This window comes from Acanthochromis polyacanthus, chromosome 8 (genome assembly GCF_021347895.1).
Source record: "Acanthochromis polyacanthus isolate Apoly-LR-REF ecotype Palm Island chromosome 8, KAUST_Apoly_ChrSc, whole genome shotgun sequence".
Lineage (NCBI taxonomy): Eukaryota > Metazoa > Chordata > Actinopteri > Pomacentridae > Acanthochromis > Acanthochromis polyacanthus.
In genome coordinates this window covers 12,157,602-12,178,294 of record NC_067120.1, presented here as the reverse complement: position 1 = coordinate 12,178,294, position 20,693 = coordinate 12,157,602, and the positions used below count along the sequence as shown (strand labels likewise).

The following is a 20,693-nucleotide window of genomic DNA, read 5'->3' as shown; positions in this document are numbered from 1 at the left end:
TGCCTCTTATACTTTCCTAAGTCCCGTTTTGTTGGACGTTCCAAAGCTGGGTTTTGCTACAAGTGACAGTACACAGTGGTAGTCTCTAAGGACACAGTTGAGCAACACATCACATAGTTATTGTGGCAGCTGAATGAAAATGGATGCTGCCACAGCAGAGACATTGTGTCCGTTATCAAACAACCACCCATGCCAGAACCATGTTTGCAACATTTTGCACTTTAATATTTTCTCCAAAACAGACATCTAATTTTTCCCACATTTTTACACTAATAGGAAATAAAACACCTTTGATAGCATAAAGAAAAGATATGTAGAAAAGTATTAAAAGTTTTTGGATGTCTCAATTTAATGTAAGTAGCTGCTTCCGTTACTTCAAACGTTAAGTTGAAATGTTCATGAACTACTAGCAGACACAATGAAAACAGAGTGAGCCCTGGAGAGCATGTTAGCCTAATGATCACAGCTAGAGCTGGTGTTACTGCAAGACAACTTAGAAAGAAATAACCCATCTCTTATCCATTCACTTTGTGTCATCATTGGTTTGTGACTTAGGAGACAAAATTAATTCAAAAGTGACATCATACAAACAACCACCTGATCTTTATCGTACAATCTGTAAGTAAACGTGGTGCAAAAAAAGCTAACATTTTTACCTAAAATCAAAGTTATTCAATGAAATTAAGTCCACGCTATTCTGGAAGACACAGCTCTGCCAAGGTCTGTAGTACACTACATTGCAAAATACATAGCGCAGAAATGCATCATGGATGTTTGGGTAATTAATATGCTTGAGACAAACCTACTCTAATGACTCACACAGTACTCCCAAAAATGAGATTTCTCATGACATTTATTCAAATAAACAATACAGTTTATAATTTGCTAGGATAAAATAATAAGTTTGAACACATAAGAAGCATTTGGGAGAGAATTCCCCAAAGATCTGAATCTGGGGCAAAGGATGTGTTTTAATGATGGCTGACACTTTGGTGTCATCTTCTGACTTGCATCAGTGCCTGTATAATCATGTCCCCTCCAGTCAATCTTGTGAAGATTGCCACATTGCAGAGACATGAACGAGCATTTACAAGCAGAGAGCTTGACAACCAGAGCAACCACCACACAGAACAATGCAAAACCTGGAGGGGCATTGACATTTCAATGCTGCAACCTCAACCCATGTGCGAAAAATACAGTCTTTAATGCAAAAGCATAACAGCGTTACAAAACACTCCTACAACCTTTAGAAGTTTGCCCTATATTCCTCATCTGCTTAAGGATCACACAAGTTCATCTGTGTAGCTTGATTTAAAGCAATGCTCAGACTCACTGCAAGGCAAGAGATCTCTTCAAAGAGGCGCGGCAGCCATCAGCCTCATGCCATCCAAATAGTCCCTGCAAGAGTGATGCAAATGCCTGACCCTGTTTGACAGTGATCGAGCCCAATTAGCAGCACTACAAAGCCGTGCTGTCAGTACATTCTATTACCCTCATTCAATCCCCAAAGTGCAAGCGGAGCTCTAAGAGGGCTACCTCAAGCCACGTCAGGAAAGAGAGAAAAAAAGAAAAGAAAAAAAAAAAAGAGTGAATGTCACTCAGTTTGGCTCTTGCAAATAATTAGTAATGTTCTTAAATGTTTAACAGCTCTAAAAACAACTAAGAGGGTACGGCAAAAGGTTAGCATAGAGGGACACAGGGCCGGTGCATTCTACCTTACCTTTGACTTGTAAAACTTTTTTCTTGGTTTTATAACTCGACTGTGCACTTTCATGGAGTCCTTTATCTGATGCTCGGCAGCTAAGATAAATTCTTTCTACTGTATCAGTCCCCTTTTAGAGTTACTGATAAGGTGTGACTTGTGCACTGCTCTGAAGAGACTGAGGATGACAGGACGAATGCCTTATTGCCAAACACCTCCGAACTCCCCCAGTCAATGGAGGGAGTAAACAGACTCAACCTACATGGCAAAAGTACACCTTTTTCAATATTGGTAAAGAATAAATATTTCAAAATTTCAAAATTATGCAAACACGTGCCACTCTTGCTCTTTAACTTCCATGCATATGGACTATTTACAAATTGAAAAATACAGACTTACTATTTTGTTCTTTTTATGTTTTTTTTTCTTCTTTTCCCCCCTGAAATGTCTTTGCCCCTTTGCAATCAGCCTATCAACATTCAGCCACCAAGGATCTCACCACATATTGCAGACATGGCCAGGACAATTAAAGCTGTGTTGAAAACATTTTCACACTAATGGGAAAACAAAAGTCAAAATCAAAACAGAAAAGATTCACAAGCAAAAAACAGAGGAAAATAAGATAGTTCAGGGGAGGTATTACAATACAAGCCAAAAGGATGTATTTGTTTAAGATGGATTTTCTGCGTTCAAGACTCCACTCTGCTGCTAACAATACTGTAGTACACTTTCTTTATTACTCTACCTTTTATTTAAATATAATTTACTTTGAAGATTTTGTTAAACAAATCCAGGGAAAATGATGCAAAAGTGGTTGGTTTGCCAAAGGAGAGGCGGCAGAAGGCCCGTGCTGCCCTGTTAAATTGCATCAGCGCTCTAGTTTGTCAAGATACTCAAGAGTCCGTTGCATTGGGACGTGTCCTCAATCCTCAATGTACTCCCACAGGTCCTTCTCATAGCCTTCATGCACGTGCTGTAGCAGCACTCTTCGCCTGCTCTCACAGTATCTACAAACACAAGATAGGTTTTTTTTTTTTTTTTTTCAGTTCAAGAACCCACAGACTTGACCGTGGCAGACAGTGGTACAATCCTTTTACTGACCTGTACTTATCTTGTACTTTCTGCTTGATGTCCTGCAAGGAATCCTGGGAGATGTCCCGCTCTAGGTAGCCTGAGAGCACCTCAGTGGCATTTTCCAGATCCGCCTGGTTGTTCTGATGAGCAAACATTTCACAGGTAAGCCACTCAGTGCCACTGGATAGATTAAAAGACAGAAATGTCAGCTATGTGTGATAATGTTCCCCAAACTGCTGACCATTCTGCTTCAAGCCAAGCTCAGATTAGAGACATGATTTGACCCCTTCACCCTCAAGAAAACAATGAAAAAACAAATGAATTTAAAAACTAAAACTATTTTTCCACCACTTCATTAGTTTCTCTCCTTTCTGTTTCACTGTGTGTGTGGGGAGAGACAGGTGAAGTAAAAACCAACATTACCTGGATTGATGACAACTTGTCAGCTTAAAAGCTTCTCAACAATTGCTCATCTGTCTAAAACCAAAGATGGACACACATCCACTCCTAATGCATGAAGTCAGGCCAAAATATCTGCTTTTGAAATGAACCTACTCTCGCAGAGAACTCCAAAGTGTTATGTCTGCAGAGGACTAATGCTCTGGCACGTTTGTATTTCTTTTAACCAATCAAATGACCAATCAATTATTTTGGGCTGCAGTAAATTCAAGATCCTGCAATGGTGCCTCTACAAAATAGTGGCAGGGGAAACCTGTGGTGGAAAATGAATCTTTTTTTATAGCTGATCGGCAAACATGCAAACACATCCCTGCTGGATCGCAAATGTTGTAATATGTTCTTTGAAGACCTTCGCCACCATTCACTAGAAGAACCAAGCAGGCTTTTCTTGATGCATGAATCAAAACTTGCCATTGGCTTCCTCAAAAACAGCCGAGAACTGGGAGGAGGCGCTGAAGACAGAGAGGTGTTGTACTGAGAAAGATAAATGTGTTTCAGAGAGAGAATGCTAAAACTGTTACATGGGGGTGCCCGATTCTGTTGTTAGATTCTGTGTTGCATTCATGTAGCAATACAAACACTGACACTAAACACCATGACATTTATGCCAAACATTCCCTTTGATCATACCTCAAAAATAATGGACTGGTTGTTCTTCTTGAGGTAGAAGGCAAAGACGTAAGTGAACATGAGCGTGGAACGGCACTGGCACAGCACATCCACAGCCTTCTTCAGAAACTGCACCTCAATCCAAGACATGTTGTGCTGTTGCATCTCCTCCATTTTCTGCTTGACCTGAGCATAGAGCTTGTGCTCAAAGCGCAGACTCTGCATGTGGTTCATGTAGCGGTTGCAGTAGAACAGGTACCTCTGCAAGGCTGCCCGGGAGCGCTGCACACACATCACGGAACAGGTTGTAGCTCGTGCACGTTCATCTCTTCGTGTACTAGACTGTAAATCCTTAAAATCATGGCACACTTAACCACTGGCAATATGTACTGAAAATTTAAAATTACACTTTGTGGATGTTTTAGACAATACACCATTCTTCACGGTGCAGGAATCATTTATGTTGGTCAGAGGTGTAAAATAGCATGTAAGTTTATCAATTTGTTGTATATTTATTTACATTTTGCAACATGTTAAATCAAACCATCATTTGTTTAATTAGCTGGAATTGATTACATTTTCATGAAATTTTGCAGATACTTTTGTTGGAGGCTATAAAACCGCCACATTATAATTTTTCAGGATTAATTGTATGAATTTGTAAATGTCATTAAAATTTGTGGGAGAGAAACAATACCTAGGATGCTGTTGTCTCTGCATGATTAAAAAAGCCAGTTGAACATATGGCGAATAGGACTGCACACTGAAAAATGGTGTCTTGACTAAAAAGTGAACACATAACTCGTGTGCCATTATCTAGTATATCAAGCAAAATAAAACAGCATGCTACAATTCTGAAAACATCAATTCAACTTATTACCTCTTGAGCATCTCTGGCTGCCTTGGCATCATCTTCATTGTAGCGATTGCAGTTGTACCTGAAATGTCACAAACAGTAATAACGTTTCCAGAATATTATAACACCCATTATTGCTGGAAATATGACTTAGCATGGCAAAATAGTTGAGCCCATAAGCCACAATGTCTCCAGCAAGTAGCTGCAATGCATTCTGGTTGAGCTGTATCTGCTGTGTCCCCACCGGGTCACGTTTACTGTACACAGTAAGTCTGTGCCTGCCAACTTAAGCAGCGAGTGGGACACAAATATAGAGAAGGAAAGGTATGAGACAAGGTGGGATGAAAACCATAATATTCTGGCCTGTCTTGCTCTCTGTGATTGTCGATAACGTTTTAATGCATTAGTATCCAATTCGATTTTTCAACAACCTTTTCTGTTTCTAGATGTCCTGAACTAATGTGACGTATGTTCATGGCTCATCAATAGCCTAGATTATTATGTAAAGCAGGAGTCACTATAAATTAAAATTTTATTATTGAACAAGAAAGTTTATTACTCCACCAAGGCTGTTCATTCCCTCATATGGCATGGTCAGAAATGCAGCATATTTTTGTACGAATGCAGAATTTCTTTACTACTTCTTGATGATCAGAAATCATGACAACATAGAATTTGGCCATTTAATATACAGCCATGGCCATAAGTTTGGACACAAGTAACATGAAGCTTGTGAATCTTAAAAATACCACAAAATTGTCACTTACAATACAGTACACAACTCCTGAGAACTATATTAAGTTTCATATTTAAAAAAAACATCAAAAGAGTTTGGTGTCATGTTGTTATTCTTACCAAATTCAGTTGTGAAAGTACTGCATTTTTTTGTTATTTTCTTCTAATATTATGTTTTGGGAACAAAGTTGTTCCAATTGTTGGAATTTATTGATAATATTATATCCCTTGTTGATTTGTTGACTAATTAAACTGGTGCTGTCAAAAAATATTAGTTATGTTCTGTAATAGACATCAAAACAGACATAGTAAGTCATGCTGTGTCCAAACTTATGGCCATGGCTGTAGATGTACCCACAAACAAAATGACCTCACACTGAGGACAGGCATGTTATGCATGTGTATGTTATGTATGGATACCAAATCACATGCCCTAAATATATAGCGGGCGAGGGGAATTGATGAGACTCAGAAATACAGATAAGTCCGCAGCATTGGATTTGTATTAGGATCGCAATTACGTGGTCGTTAGCAGGCAGCTGATGTAGTGTTCGCTTGTTGTCATAGCTACGGTGATGCTGTGCCGCTATCTCGCAATGATGCAGAAATTCTTAACAAATCAGTGAATCCAGACTATAAGCCACATCACTGCCAAAATCTAACGAGGTGGGGTCCTTTCCTGAAAATTTCATCCAAGTCTGTTATTCTGTTTTTGAGTAATGTTGTGCACAGACAGACAAACGTACGCCGATCGTCACATAACTCCGCTGCATTCCTTGGCAAAGTAATAAGCCATTATTTCTTACCAGGCAGAGCCATGAGGTTCCCATGGACCCAGACAGACCCAGCAAAACTCAGCTTTGCAGTTCTGGTTCCGACAAACCATGTGATTGCAGCCACCATCCTTCTCAATGGTCACATGGCATTTTGGACACTCCTGTCAGGGAGGGGAGAGTGATATTAAGTAAACAGTCAAGGTAGACTGATTTGAAACAAACAAAAAATTATTAAATGCAAAAGTCAAGAACGGTTCAGGTAAATAAGAATCATAACAGAGAAAAACACCTTTAGAAAAACCTACAGTCAGTAACGAAGGTAAGTTAGCTGCCTTGGACCCAGCAAAATGTCAAACAGATGAGTAGTTTTGATTGGATCAGCACTCAGCACAGCTTCAAGTAAATTTCACAAATCACAAATTGTCAGCCCACAAATATATGATAAAATTTCGGTACATAATGACTGTGCAATTCTGTAGAACTTTCAGCTCTCTTTCAAACATTCATTTCAATGTATCACTATGGACAATGCTTTCTCAGTGTTATCCTCAAAGGCCTCTATATTAATACTGCAGTCAGTATTGGCTGGCATTGGTGTTAAGTGCGTCAAAGCCGAGCCACGCTCCCTCTCTAAAAAAAGGACTAACATGCCGTCACCAATCATTTAACTTTCTCTTCTTGCTCTACTCAGAAAGCTTCTCTACAGTCAGGTTGGAGAGTGCCACTGGTCACCATGCATCTTTCACAGCAATTAGATGACCAATCTAACTGCGCTCGCTACATGGCCACAAAGCACAGCCGCACATGCTAGTCACCATACTAGCTAGGTCACCATAGCTCACTGATCCAGATTTTATTTAGTGTTAGCCCTCTCACCTGATCAGGCAAGGTATAGCAGGCGAAGCTCTAACATGGCTGACAGCAAAACACCATGCAGCATGTGACCCTGACTGTTCAGGTTTAAACACTTGTGAGGCGTGTGTGATTTGCCTCAGGCCACTGCAAGCCCAAGTGATAATATCCACATCGGGCTTGTGTGAACACTGGGTTTGCTTGATCTTGAACAGTCTGTACTGCAGGCGAACCAAGCGAGCTGGATCAGCAAGGACCCAGTGATGGGTCCCATTCAGACGTGTACTGTATCTGTTGTCTTCCTGGGCGGAACACCTCATCACTCATCCTAGTCTATTCAGTGGGGCTCCAGAGGCCAGCAGATGTGAGCCATAGCACCAGTGACACTCCAATTTATCCCCCTCACAGACAATATTTATGATGATGAATACTTGGTTCTACCTGTAGACCAGTCCCTGAGTGTTTATCAAATGCACAGAAGTGGCCATGGCCCCTGTTTTAAGAAACAGGGTATTGGCATTGCGAAGTTCATAGACGACTGGCTAGCCTTCACACTAGGACAGGGGTTGGCAACCCGCGGCTCCAGAGCCGCATGTGGCTCTTTCAGTCCTCTGTTGTGGCTCCCTGTAACTTTGGAAAATAAATTGTTCTGCCTTTCAGGCGCGTTTCAATGCATTTTAATAGAGTTTTATTGTGAAATTACCGCTCTTATTTTGACGTGTCACTCCACCGAATGTGCTGAGAAGCAATGCCTGTAGTCTCACATCGTTTTGTACTCAAGAATGGCAAGCCTGTATATTAAAGCTCCACTCCAAGAAAGGCACGTCTTGTCTTTGAGTCAAAAGTACTCGTGAGTACTAAGGTAAACTACGGATAATTGTCTTGCTCAGCATCTACTCTTTGATAGGGTAATACACGTTACTCGCAAGAACACGTCCATCATCAAGGCAGCAGGTCAGAGAGTCAGAGGAGTGTCGTCTTGGAAAATAGGGCAGCGACTTACCGGAGAAAAGTTATTAGCTCAAGATAAATAGACTTTACAAGTTAAATAGACATTTGCAAAATATTGATTTCCAGCTAACATTACGTAACATATGAGGTCCAAGAGCAAAAATGACATTAACCAAGTAAGACAAATATTAGTGGTAGGACACAATTAAAAAAATGAATCTATCTAATTAGAAGCTTTGTAATTAATTAATCACGACTGATTAACACCTGTTGCGGCTGAGAGCCACTCATACCTGAAAGGTCCTAAACTTGGGAGGAGATCTGTATGTTGAGGGAAAATCCACAGTATGGGGACTGGACTTTCCACCAAGAGGTGGAGGCCCAAACCTGCATCTGTGTTGGCCAGTCACAGGTGGACATGTTTGCCTGTAGCAGTAGTTCTCTCCCTCCTTTTGTAACTGCTGGACAAAGGAAAGGCCTTTTCGACTATCAGGATAGTGAATAATCTTTTGGCCAGCACCCAGTGTCTAAACCTTTTTTCCTTTAATGGGATTTTTTCCCAGGTACTAGACAAGGTTTCCCATCCACCATTTAACCCACTGGATCAGGTGAACATGAAGACACTATGTCTGAATATGGCTTTATCGCTGGCTCCTGCATCAGTAAAAAGCGTTAGTGACAGTCATGGACAATCAGTGCATTCACAATGCAAGGTAGTCTTAGGGTCATATTCAGCCCAAATCCTGCCTTCATGCCCAAACATCCATCACTGGGAACCTTTGGAGATAGGGACATTTTATCGCCCCTACACGCTCTATGTCTAGTGAGAGCTTTGCATGTTTATATTGAAAGAACAAAAGCATTTAGGAGGTCTGATCAGTTGTTTGTTGAATGGACTAAACTCCAAATGGACAAGCCCATTAGTAAGTAATGCCTATCCCATTGGACTGCAAGAGAAATTGAGAGTTTCTGAGTGATTAGTTAAGACATTGATCATACGTTGGGGACAACTGGCCCTCCTCAACATTACGAGATGAGCAACCTCAAGTTTTTATCTTCTTAAAGACTGTATCTAATGGAAGCCTAGTTGATCTGTATTTTCACAACTTAAATTTCTATTTGGGCATGACAACATTTCTCTACCAGCACAAACCCAGCAACGAGGGGATAAAATGAATTCTGATAACACACCTTGGTATTTGCTGCAATCCAGTTTGAAGTTTCACTGTCATCATCGCATTTTTTAATCCATTTTCTCAGCCACTACAAACATTAAAATACGAGGAAGAATTAATTATGTTGACAATGAATGTTCATCTTAATAGAATTTTACTAAATAAACTGGAAGATTAGCTAAATATTTCTGCATGGTAATAAAGTAAACTCCATTCAACTTACCTTACACTTCACAGGATCATGCCAATTCTCTCCACAGTTGAAGCTGCAATAACAGGAGTCATATCAAACCAAACTCATGTTACATTCAATAACTGCAATTAAAATTATAGTCAATATTTGCTGTCAACCCTATGATTGTCTAAACAAGCTCTCTTACCAGAACTGACGGCCACACTTGCACCTCACAGGCTTGGCATCTGGGTACTGGACTTTGACAACATGATGGCAGTCTGGTGCAGGGCACCACTTTAACAGTCGATTGCACTTTAAGGAATGATGAGAGATACATTTTAAACTCAGTTTCATAGGCATTTAGGTATGAAGGTTTTTGGTTTTAAAGGCAGCACACACAGGATAACCTAATAGTTCATTAATATAAATAAAGGGTTTTATATTCCATTTCAAAACATTGTTAAGGAAAAACAAAACTCAAAGCTTACCTCTACAAAACTATTCGTAATTAAATGCTGGTACTTCAACTTCACTTTTGAATCTGTTATGAGGCGCCTATGGGGAAAGTCAAATCACTGGTAAGCCATCATCACATAAAATGGGTAACTTTGGTTAAAAGAAGAAAAGAAATGAGAAAAAAAAGCCTTCCAGGCAAAAATAAATAAATAAATACAAGAGAGTTTTCTGACATAACAATTTACTAAGAACGCATTTCATAATTCCATAAGTAAGAGTCAAAGTGTGGGTCACTACCAAGGAGACATCAAATACAGTTCATGAAATTAAATAGTGATGTGTGGAGCATATGTTCATATGTACGTGTGCCACAAACTCATCAGTGAAAACACTTGGGTCTCTTGCTAGTTGGTATCAGAATGTAGGTTAAGACAATTACTGTCAGCTTAGAAGCTGGTGCAAGAGATTAGTGTTCAACCTTGTGAAGGTATATTTCTTTACACAACAAGCTGAACAATAACTTTGAAATGCAGTAAAGAAGTGGTCTAACTTGAAAGTTCTGTACCTACTTTTTGGACATAAAATGTCAGTACAAATTCTTTGAGTTTATAGTTTCTATTCCTGCTAGACACACTGAAAATCAAAGGTTTCCTGAAAGCATGCCTAACTTTAGTGTAATGGTTTTAATTTTCTTTTGATTTATATGTGAATAAATTAGAATGACATGCATGATCAAGTTACATAGCATAGGTTTATTTCTGATGTTAACAAAGGGTGTAATAGTGTATGTATTTGACTTGAACTGGTTGGTATGCAGCATTTGGTTTCATATAAAAACCAAACATTATTGCCAAGTGGTTTAGGTATGTCTGCAGAAAAGAATTCCACCTGGAACATGTTGGCAGTGCACCAATTATTATCAATCAGCTATAGCATTCTAGCCTTAAAAGGAGGACAGACACTGTGTCAGTTTCATAAAGCATGTATGATGTGTTAACTCAGAAAGCACACTGAGGTTTAACTGGCCTTCCAGTGCAGCCAGAACCTGCCACTTTTTCTGCTCACACGTGTGCGTCTGAATTTGACCAGTCAACATGAAGACCTCACTCTGAGCAAAAACCAGACCAATGGTTGCATTTGTCTTTCTGCAATTTCTATAAAGTTCTTTCAAACAAGAGGACAGTGCTCTCAGTGTTGACCGAGAAGGATACAGCAACATCGAGTATGTTTGAAAAGCCTAGGAAGTGTAAAAGAAAACTATGAAATGTTCCAGATTAAAGCGAAAATTGTCAATCAGAAGTGGGATATTAATAAAACCAATGCAATTGACGCCAAAGCATAAGTCATAAGCATGTGTTTGTTCAATTATTCTCACTGCCAGAGGGGGGAGACCAAAGTTCTGCACAGCAGGTTTAATATAGCTATAAATATGTTGCAGGTCAGTCTCTTTTCATACTGACGATATGCAGCATTTAAGTGCTCTAAATATTACACTAAGAATTATGGCAAACAAGGCATATTTTCACTCTTGAAAAGGAAAGTTGCTTTTTGTCTCTCTTCGTTGTCCATAAATACTTCATACTGAACCATGACCATATTGAGGCAAGATTTAAGTACTGTTAAACCCTCAGTTTAGCTCCACATGTAACAATGTTTGTTACAAAAATTTTGACAAAATGAAAGAAGCTGTTTTGTTTTCTGCAAGAATGGGTCAATCACATCTTTGGTCATTTATGCTGATCACTGCTGACCAATACTTAACAACATAAAACAAATATATGCACAAACAGATACTCACATGACTGTGTTGTCATCAACCAAAATGTCACAACTATGAGCGGGACAAGAAATGGTCTGAGAAGACAACACAGAGGGCAAATCATTAGTCAGACAGCTATTAAGAAACTATAGGTGCTTTCAGACGGCGAGTGGTGGCCACTACTGCCTGCATTGTTTTTTCTTGTCAGTAGTGGCAAAGAGAGGCAGAGGACAGCTGCTGCTTTTGTGAATGATAGAGTTCATGGTGGCTCAACCTCTAGTTGCTATCATAGCTCACTGTGATCACGGAAACAGCAGAAACTACATGGGTGAAACGATACAGGAGCTGATTTTATATGTACTCCGTTAGCTGAACTGTTCACCTCTTTACCAGCAAAGACAGATTAATGAAAATGCTACTGGGGCAACATCTGCTCCAAAGAATGATCATCTGGTCTGGGACAATAAACAAGTTCATGATACTAGTCAGCAAAACTTGCCATATTAGTCCAATTATAGTACTAACCATTTCCCCTATTTTAGGCTACAAGCTACTCCATCTATGAGTGTAATGACTTTATAGAGGTTGGGCAGTGGGGCGTGTGGTGTATCAGCTGGTAAGTCTGGAGGTAGCCAGAAGTGCTGGGACATCTGTGTGCCCTGCTCATGCTGATTAAAAACAAAAGACACAGCCGCTTGCTGTCTGAAAGCAGCTCAACACTGATCGGTAATACATCTCCTAAAGAACTTTTCATAGGTACCTGTCCCATTCCTTCCTCTATGATTTTGGTGGTCAAATAATCTCCCCAGCACTGCATGCAAAACTTGTGTCCACACTCCAGGCCTGTAAAATACTATAGGAGAGAAGCATCCAGTTAGATTTGAAATAAGACAAACAAAGCATCAACAATTATATACATATGCACAAGGCCTTCAAAGCAAAGCGATTCTCAGCAAAAACATGGTCCACATTTGACAAAACAATGCTGACTGCTGAACTCATGTATGAGTTTGTCTGCCATTTTGATAATATCGGCTCTTCATTTAGATCATTTGTTGGTCATCTGTTTCACCTTGACATTTAAGTTCTTTCTGTTGATACAAGTGGCATTCACAGGTTTATAGCTGTACTTATAGCAGTTATGAGAAAATACAGTGTTTCCCCTCCTATATGACTGACGAGGCGGGCCGCCTCGCTGGTATAGGCCACCGCCTCATTACAATTTTGCCGACATTGCCACCTCACTGGTCCGCGCCAAACAAAAAAAAGTAATGCTAAATATTAGAAATCATTGACACATAAGTCCGGTATATTTGCCGCTGAAATCAACAAGCCAGAATGGTAGCCTTTTCTCGCCGTGGCTGAAGACAGCAAGGCACATCCCCATTGCGGACAAGAAGCGGCAGCGTTCCATTGTTTCGTTTTTCGGGGCTAAAAGCAGGTGTGTATCACAGACATATGTCAAATTAAGTATCAAAACTATCGCATGTCATCAAAATAAAGTGAGCAACACGGTGTAGGCATCGATCTCGCTTCCTTTACTGAGTTTGCTTACTGTTTTGTTGTCCGCGGCGATACAAATTGACAGTGACTGCAAAAATGGCTCCCGTTAAAACATTTAGGCACGACAAAACCTGTTCTCACGAACGAGACACATGATTTCAACGGAATATAAAGTTCCTAGTTTCTTTTGATAAAATGATTTATAGAGTGCCCGAAATTATATCATTCAAAGGCAAAACAAATTCTGTAATTTCAACGGTTCAGCGGCCCGCAGGCAGGCTGTTTTCATATCTGCCTAAGTATTTTTCAAAATAGAACCACAGCGAACGCGATTATAGAAACACTATACACCCATGGAAAGCTTAGATTGATCAACATTAATCCCCACTTATATTTGATTTGCCTCATGTAATAAAGAGAGCATGTGTTCAAATTTGGAGTTTGTGTTTTCAAGAATGTTTACTTAAAGTCTTTAATTCAGCTGCCTGACACATATCACAGTGCAAAATTATGTATTCTAACTCAAGGTTAACAACTGGTAGTCTAAAGAAGTTATTTCTTTGTTCAAAAAGGTAACAGTTTTGAAAACAGAACTAACTCCTTCAGAAAACCAGTTGTTAACCCAGAGTTGAAGTTTTCTTTCACATTTTTAAGTAAAATGAAGGTCATGACATAACCTTTTTATTATAAACAAAAATGAAGTGGGAATTTAGTACCCAACATGTAGTTGTTTTTAGAAAAAAAAAAGTAAAAGTCACCACTTGATTCCAGATTCAAGTCCTTTGTCATCTTTTTCAAATTTGTAATAAGAACTGATGTGGCATTTTGGAATGGCTTGTGGAAATCTGACCAGAATATAATAGACTGGACTAGTTGACATGTTTTGATTGCAAGGACAAGTGGGTTTATATTTGTCATATTTTCTCCCTATCACTAATTTTTAGAAAAGAAACATGAAAATTTTATTTAATTTAGTTTTAGGAAATGGCTACAAATACAACAAAATGTGCTCCAAATTGTGCCAGAATGCCCCATTTTGCATCTTGATTTTCAAAATCAAGTTGTTTAGTTGCTTTGCGCCTGCAGCGCTCGCCAATGCCTACACCCCACCACCTCACAGCCATTTCAACCCAGGGGAAACAGTGAAATATTTATCCTAGTACTATTAGTGTGATTACATTATGTGTTGCCAAATTAATCAAACTCATTTTATGCTTCTGTTATAATTATGTTAGCCATTACTGTCAGCTATGTTGGCAAAAAGAATCTGGGCTTACACATTTTGACAGCATAGTATTAAAATGCCTATGACAAGGTTTCAGTTGGATTCCACTTGCATTGTTCAAGTTAAAATGTGCCTAAATTCTCCATTGTACTATTAGGTCAAGCTTTTGTGTCTAACAATTACCAGAAAAAAAACCTATTAGTTTCAACACAACTGAGTACATATTCTGTCAGTACAATGTTGGTGTCATTATATGACTTACAGAGTTCGGGAAGTTCAGATAGCAGATCTGACATGGCATGTCCTGCGCAGATGATCTAGTGTTGATTGGAGGACGGATCCGGGGCTTCTTACTTGGGTTAATGACATGACACTCAGAGAAAAGCTTGTCGAGATTACCATCAAAATACCTGTATGGATTGAAACAAATGAACAATACAGAAATGAGTGTGTAAAAAATTAATTTAGACATCAATTCTCCCATGAGCTTAACAACTAACACAACTGGTTAGCTGGGAAGTTAAAAGTGGCAAATAAAGTACACAATTCAGAAATTCTTACCTTTCCATAAGCTTTTCTTTGTCCCAGTTGAAGTGACTGAGAAGGATGCGGGTTATTGTCGCAGGATTCTAGAGGAAAACGAAAGGGTTGGTTAGAAAAAAGAAAAACTACAATTTTACATTTAACTACTGCTTACTTTCAACGTTTACTGCAGCAACTGAATACAAGTTAAAATGTCTTGTGTGAAACAACACACAGCTATATGGCCAAGGTATTCAGAAATGGATTAAGACTAGTTTTAGATCAGAAGACCACCTGCAGTAAGATCGAATTATTTGCATAATGTCAAATTGGTGTAGTTTCAATAGTGCTTACATTTTAATATACAGTCCATTCTGTATGAAAGTATCTGCAGTAAGACTATTCACTGTAGGTCTGCTCAACTGAATTAAAGTTTCAGAAGAAGTCTGTTGCCTTTTGAGCTTATATGATGCAACTGACCAGGATACAACATACATATCTTTAAAACAATTAAACTACTGGCCAGTTTGGGCAAACTGTAGTAATTAAAACCAAATGTGGTGTTCATGTTCAAAAAAAATGCTAATTCATGCTTTCTGCATCCATGCGATAGAAATCTTGTCATCCACTCAAATCTGTGGGGTGTGCGTACTTTACTTTTAGGGACAAAATATGTTCATTGCACTTTTACATATAATTAAAGAGAGCACTGTTTTACTATATTCCTGCTAATGTAAAAACCAATGCACCAAAATCAAACTTAAAATATGGTGATTCTTCAGTGGAATTCAGTGCTTCTCCTTGAGGCAAAATATATCTAAAATCGTACTCAAAATGCCTCACTGGCTGAATATTGACTTACTGAAACACCGTAAAATTCACTATTGTCCCCATGCAAGACATGTGAGATACTAGCTTAGTATCTGTGCACATGGAAGTCTCTAGCTCCCTCACTCAGTTACTGTAGCGCAGCAACTCAAATATGTGACCAAAACATTACTTTGAAAAGAGTGAAATAGTTCACAGAACAGTGTTCAGTGACAGATTTAACCTAGCTGAAATCAAGCGATTGTATCTTCAGTCGTTGTTTAATAGAGTTTTCTATATGCACAGTTTTCTATGAACAAAAAGCTTTGTTAAATTAACTGTAGAAGCCAAAATCATGATTAATATTCCATTAAATGTGCAGGTCTAATACAAATAGATTTTCTACAGCTGTTTTCAAACTATTAACATTTCATATTGCCTTGTCGCTATTGGCTACACTTGTAAAGCTAACTTAGCCGCAAATAAGAAACAAGTCCCTAATGAAACTAGTGACTTTGGACATTCAGCTAGCACTGCACCAGACTAGCTCTGGCCATGTCATTAAATTCACAGAGCTATTTAATACACAGATAGTTAACAAAGTAAAAGGAAAATTTTCGAAGAAGTGTCTTGGTAAATTGCTCAGTTACCAAGAACTACCAGATTAGCTTTGCAGAGATAGAACAATCTCTACTACTAGTTTCGTACAGTAAAAACAAGACAAATCCTGCAATTCTTGCTAAATTCTTTATTTAAAGCCACTACATGCCTATTTTAAAAGCGCGTGGCTTTTGCTTTCAATAATAACTTATGAGCCACTCCAGATTTTCTACGTGCTGCCTTCGATTTGTTCTCTGTTCCTGCTGAGACAAAACCTGCTCCGGTTTACTATGTTCCACAAGTGATGTTGCCCTGCAGTTAGATATGAATCAAAGCAAATTTTACAGGTGGAATACAAAGTAAACAGAAAGATGCAAATGAAAAAAGGCTGGCCATAAGTGGCTTCTACAAGAACAGACACCACTCAAGTCAACAAGAGTTGAAAATGTTTCAGAATGAGAAACATCAGACTGCAGTTATCCTGAACTGAATTATATGATTCTGTGATTCCAGCATAACATGTGAAGGATTAAAATAAAGTTGCCATATATTCTAAAAATCACACTGCACTGCTAACCATAAACATATTCTAAAGGCCCGTGCAGCCCTACCCGACATAGACATTAGCAAGGCAGAACATCCATCGGTTGTTTCTGGGCACAAGACTACATTCCAGAAATGAACTTCCACAAAAAAAATTGCATTGCATTTCGACACATCTTACTTGTGAGTGCAGAAGAGGGAGCACTGGTGCCCCAATTTTTCAAACAGTAGTCCACACTATAAGCAAGAATCACAAAAAAGTCACTCCCCCTCTGAACTGCTAACAAATCAATTCTATTCATGAAAGTACTAAAAGTTGCTGGTGTCTTGTTATATTTCTGACAACCTAATTTACAACTTTTGCCATATCAGCAATAATCTGTGATAAAAATAAGTTTCTGCCACTATGGTTACAGTTATAGAATCTACGCACCAGAACAATACCTGGATCTGATAATGCAGGTCCGACTCAGAGTTGTGCAAACATATTTTGCTAAAGGAATGGTTAAATGCATTAAGTAAATATTTTGCAGGGTATTTTGAAATGGGAATGATGTGGCAGTTGTAGCATACAGTAGAGTACCTTAAAGTCTATGGCCACAGTTAAACTGCTTAAAGAAAGCACTTCTTGGTCGTTCACAGCTAGTACATTTGGTAAAGGAAATGTCTCACGACTGCAGACTGTTAAAATGCAGTTTTCAGTGAGGTGTTTAGTAATAATGATGAATCCTGATGCAAGAGATCACACTGTACTGTAAGTTATATTATCCATCTACCTGAGGTTTATTAGTAGTTTTGAGGACATCTGTGAGAGACTGTATTTACCACATGTACATATGTGCTGTCACTCAAAGGTCACACAGACATAAACAGGCAAAGGACTTAAGTGCCATAAAATGTAATGGGTCCCAAATAAAACCACGTACAATTAAGACCGGTTACACCTTCAGATGACAAATCAACGCACTGATAACATATGACCACATAGTATATTTAACGTTTATTAGGTATACTTAGCTAAAACGAACACACACTACAACAACCCTGAAATATAGCCCTTCTTCAAGAAGGTTAAAAAGTTCAGTAAATGTTTTAGTGAGGTGCTGACTGAATTAGTTAGTAGTTTGTGGTGTTGTTAAACTCTACTGAGTTACACTGAGAGGTGTTCTTAATACATGAGCTAGCCCCACAAACAAATGAAGTCAGCAAGATAAGAAATACATTTTCATAATGTCAAGAAACAAGTTAATACAAGCTTTGTCCGTTATCTTTTCTGAGGTTTATTGCTTGCTTTGGCAGTCTGCGAAGTCTCTACAGATGAAAAACATCCATCAGTCACTGCTAACTTTACACCTGAAGCATCTTCAGAGGCCAGGAAAAACTGTCACTCTTGACATGTGAAAGCACAGTCAGTAGAAACATTTACAAGTACATTCAAGTGAAGGTAACTGCTCGACTACCACATGCTCCACATTAAAAACTTCAGATCAGAAAACAGATGTATGAGTATATTTATAAAAGACGGTTGGTGCTGCAATGACATAAAAATTAGGTCGCTACTAGATCTACATACTATTTTTTGAAAGAATCACCATGTCAGTTGTTTTTGCAGGAGAAACGTCTGCCATGTAGCTTTACTGAATCCACAAAACTGATATTTTACTTTATAGGCTTTTGTATGCTGAAAAAGAAAACATCTGAAAAAATACGACGCCTATTCTCAGAAACCCCAAAGAGTGGCAGGTCTATCAAGACCACTTTCCATTTTATTCTGAGCCCAAGTACGTGAAAGGAAATGGAGGCCCAAGTTAACGCTTGGTTAAGACGATGAGCTCCGTCGTGTTTCCCCCAATTTTAATCTATAACCATTGGCAATTTAGAACATCTGAGTGTGCTCCATCCAAACTTTTTTAGAATTCATGATTAAAAAAAAAAGCTTGTTAATATTTTCGCAACTAACCTAGCATGCAACTTGCTAATCAACTCGATGGCCAAGCCTTTGGTCTGATATTAAAATAACGTTAATGGTAATATTATTTTACATTTTATGTAACATTAAGCTTTAACAGATCAGCTAACGCAACCCAAGTGTAGTCTAATACGAGCTGGCACCTAACGTTATCGAAATCCAAAGCCATAGACGTTGTGCTTTTCCATTAACGTTAGCTAACGGTTACAGTTGGCTAGGAAGCCAGCTAGCTAACTTGCAAGCTAACGTTAGCTTAGCAAGCATTGCTGCCAACTTCTCAATCGGGATGGGACTACTTCCTGGAACAAAACTCGTATGGAAATAGTTATTTTGACATTTATATTGAACGTTGCCCCTATCTTCATTTCAAACTCTGTGCAACAGAAGAGAACGGTGTTGAAAATAAACGAATTTAGCCTTGGATAAATCTTAATACTCTCGTATAACTGTCAACTTCCAGTAAGTAAACTACTCCTACACGGCTAGCATTTGAGCTAACGTCCACGGCCTGTTAACGCTCCTCACAAGCCCGGACCCCGGTCTTTCCTGACACTGGCACACCAAAATACCTACCTGGATGACCTCGTTGACCTCCCTGATACACTCCACCATATGCTGGAGGATCTGCTCGGCAGTCAAAACCTCGAAGCGGTAGTCCTCCTCCTCCTCCTCGCCAGGACCGTGGCCACCTCCGCCAGTCTCGCCGCACTCGTCTCGCTCCCCACCGGCCACCACGGGATCGACCAACTCCACCTCTTCGAGCTCCAGGTTGTCGTCCTCGGGCTCCTCTTCGGCGCTGTCCTCGCTACATTCCTCCTCTTCGTCGTCGTATTCATAGTTATAACCCTCGTCTGAGTCCATTCCTAGGGTGGTTATCAGCTTGTGACAAGCACACCTAAAGGTCTACGGCGTGTGAGACGTTGATTGCGGAACAATACGAAAACCCAAATTATCCGAGCCTGTTTTTCAGCTGCAGCGAAAATAACAACAAAACGTCGCCGCTGCTAAGCCAACAAAGAGACACAGCGTCACCAACTGACGACGCCTTACGTCAGATGGACCGAACAAGAAATGTAAAAACACTATTACATGACAAACTTCACTTTCCAGCCGAGTGTTTCTAAACATATAGGTTTTTAAATAAACATGATACGTCAGGTTTTAGCTCGTAGCAAAGGTTGTTAGCAAGTTACAAAACTACTACTGCCCCTTTACAGAATGTAGGCCAATGGCGAGTGGGCGAACTACACAACTGTGGCATTTGAGTTTTTAAGTCAGTGTCTCATTGAAGCAATGCTTTATTTTTGTTCTCATTTGTCACATTTATATTTTAACATTTGAGTCAAATGCCGGATCAAATATGGATGCAGTAGTTTTTTCTTCATAGATAGATAGATAGATAGATAGATAGATAGATAGATAGATAGATAGATAGATAGATAGATAGATAGACTGACAGTATGGGCCATGTGGCCTCTCTTGTAGGCTAACTGCTGCTAGCTGGCTTACAATAAATTAAATATAAATGTGAATTTAAAGCTCTGCTTATTGTCTAAATGGCTTGGGCTCAAAATATATTGGAGACATGTTTGCTGAAAACTGGTTGTTCTTCAGTTTTTATGCCCCCATCTCTTCTATATTTTTATTTTGAAATTTTATTGTATGTATAATCTTTTGTGTGTTTTTACTTTTCATAATTTTGGTCTTTTTCCCCCTCTGTATCAGTCAGTTCAATCAGTTTTATTTATTCTCTAAAATCTGTGTGCACTTTATTTAACTTGTCAGTGTTTTTTTAAAAGAAGAATTTAATTTTATTTTATTCTGATGAATTTTGTCTTTTCTCTTTTGCATGTTTTGTTTTCTTACCTTTGCCTGCTGAGCACTTAAAGTGACATCTATGAATTATTTGGTGTTACAAAATAAACATGCTTATTTACTTGCTTTG

General features: G+C 39.0%; 1 protein-coding gene across 1 annotated transcript; it reads right to left on the bottom strand.

Moving 5' to 3' along the window:
• Positions 1 to 199: 199 nt before the first annotated feature.
• Positions 200 to 19,802, bottom strand: arih1 (ariadne ubiquitin-conjugating enzyme E2 binding protein homolog 1 (Drosophila)). Its single transcript, XM_022190291.2, has 14 exons — positions 19,322 to 19,802; positions 14,869 to 14,936; positions 14,570 to 14,717; positions 12,340 to 12,432; positions 11,619 to 11,674; positions 9,853 to 9,919; positions 9,570 to 9,676; positions 9,413 to 9,455; positions 9,206 to 9,277; positions 6,242 to 6,372; positions 4,725 to 4,782; positions 3,866 to 4,126; positions 2,804 to 2,916; positions 200 to 2,709 (listed from the first exon to the last, which is right to left on the bottom strand). Exons 1-14 carry the CDS (start codon positions 19,607 to 19,609, stop codon positions 2,625 to 2,627), a joined length of 1,590 nt encoding a protein of 529 aa, XP_022045983.1. The 5' UTR covers positions 19,610 to 19,802; the 3' UTR covers positions 200 to 2,624.
• Between the last annotated feature and the right edge of the window lie 891 nt (positions 19,803 to 20,693).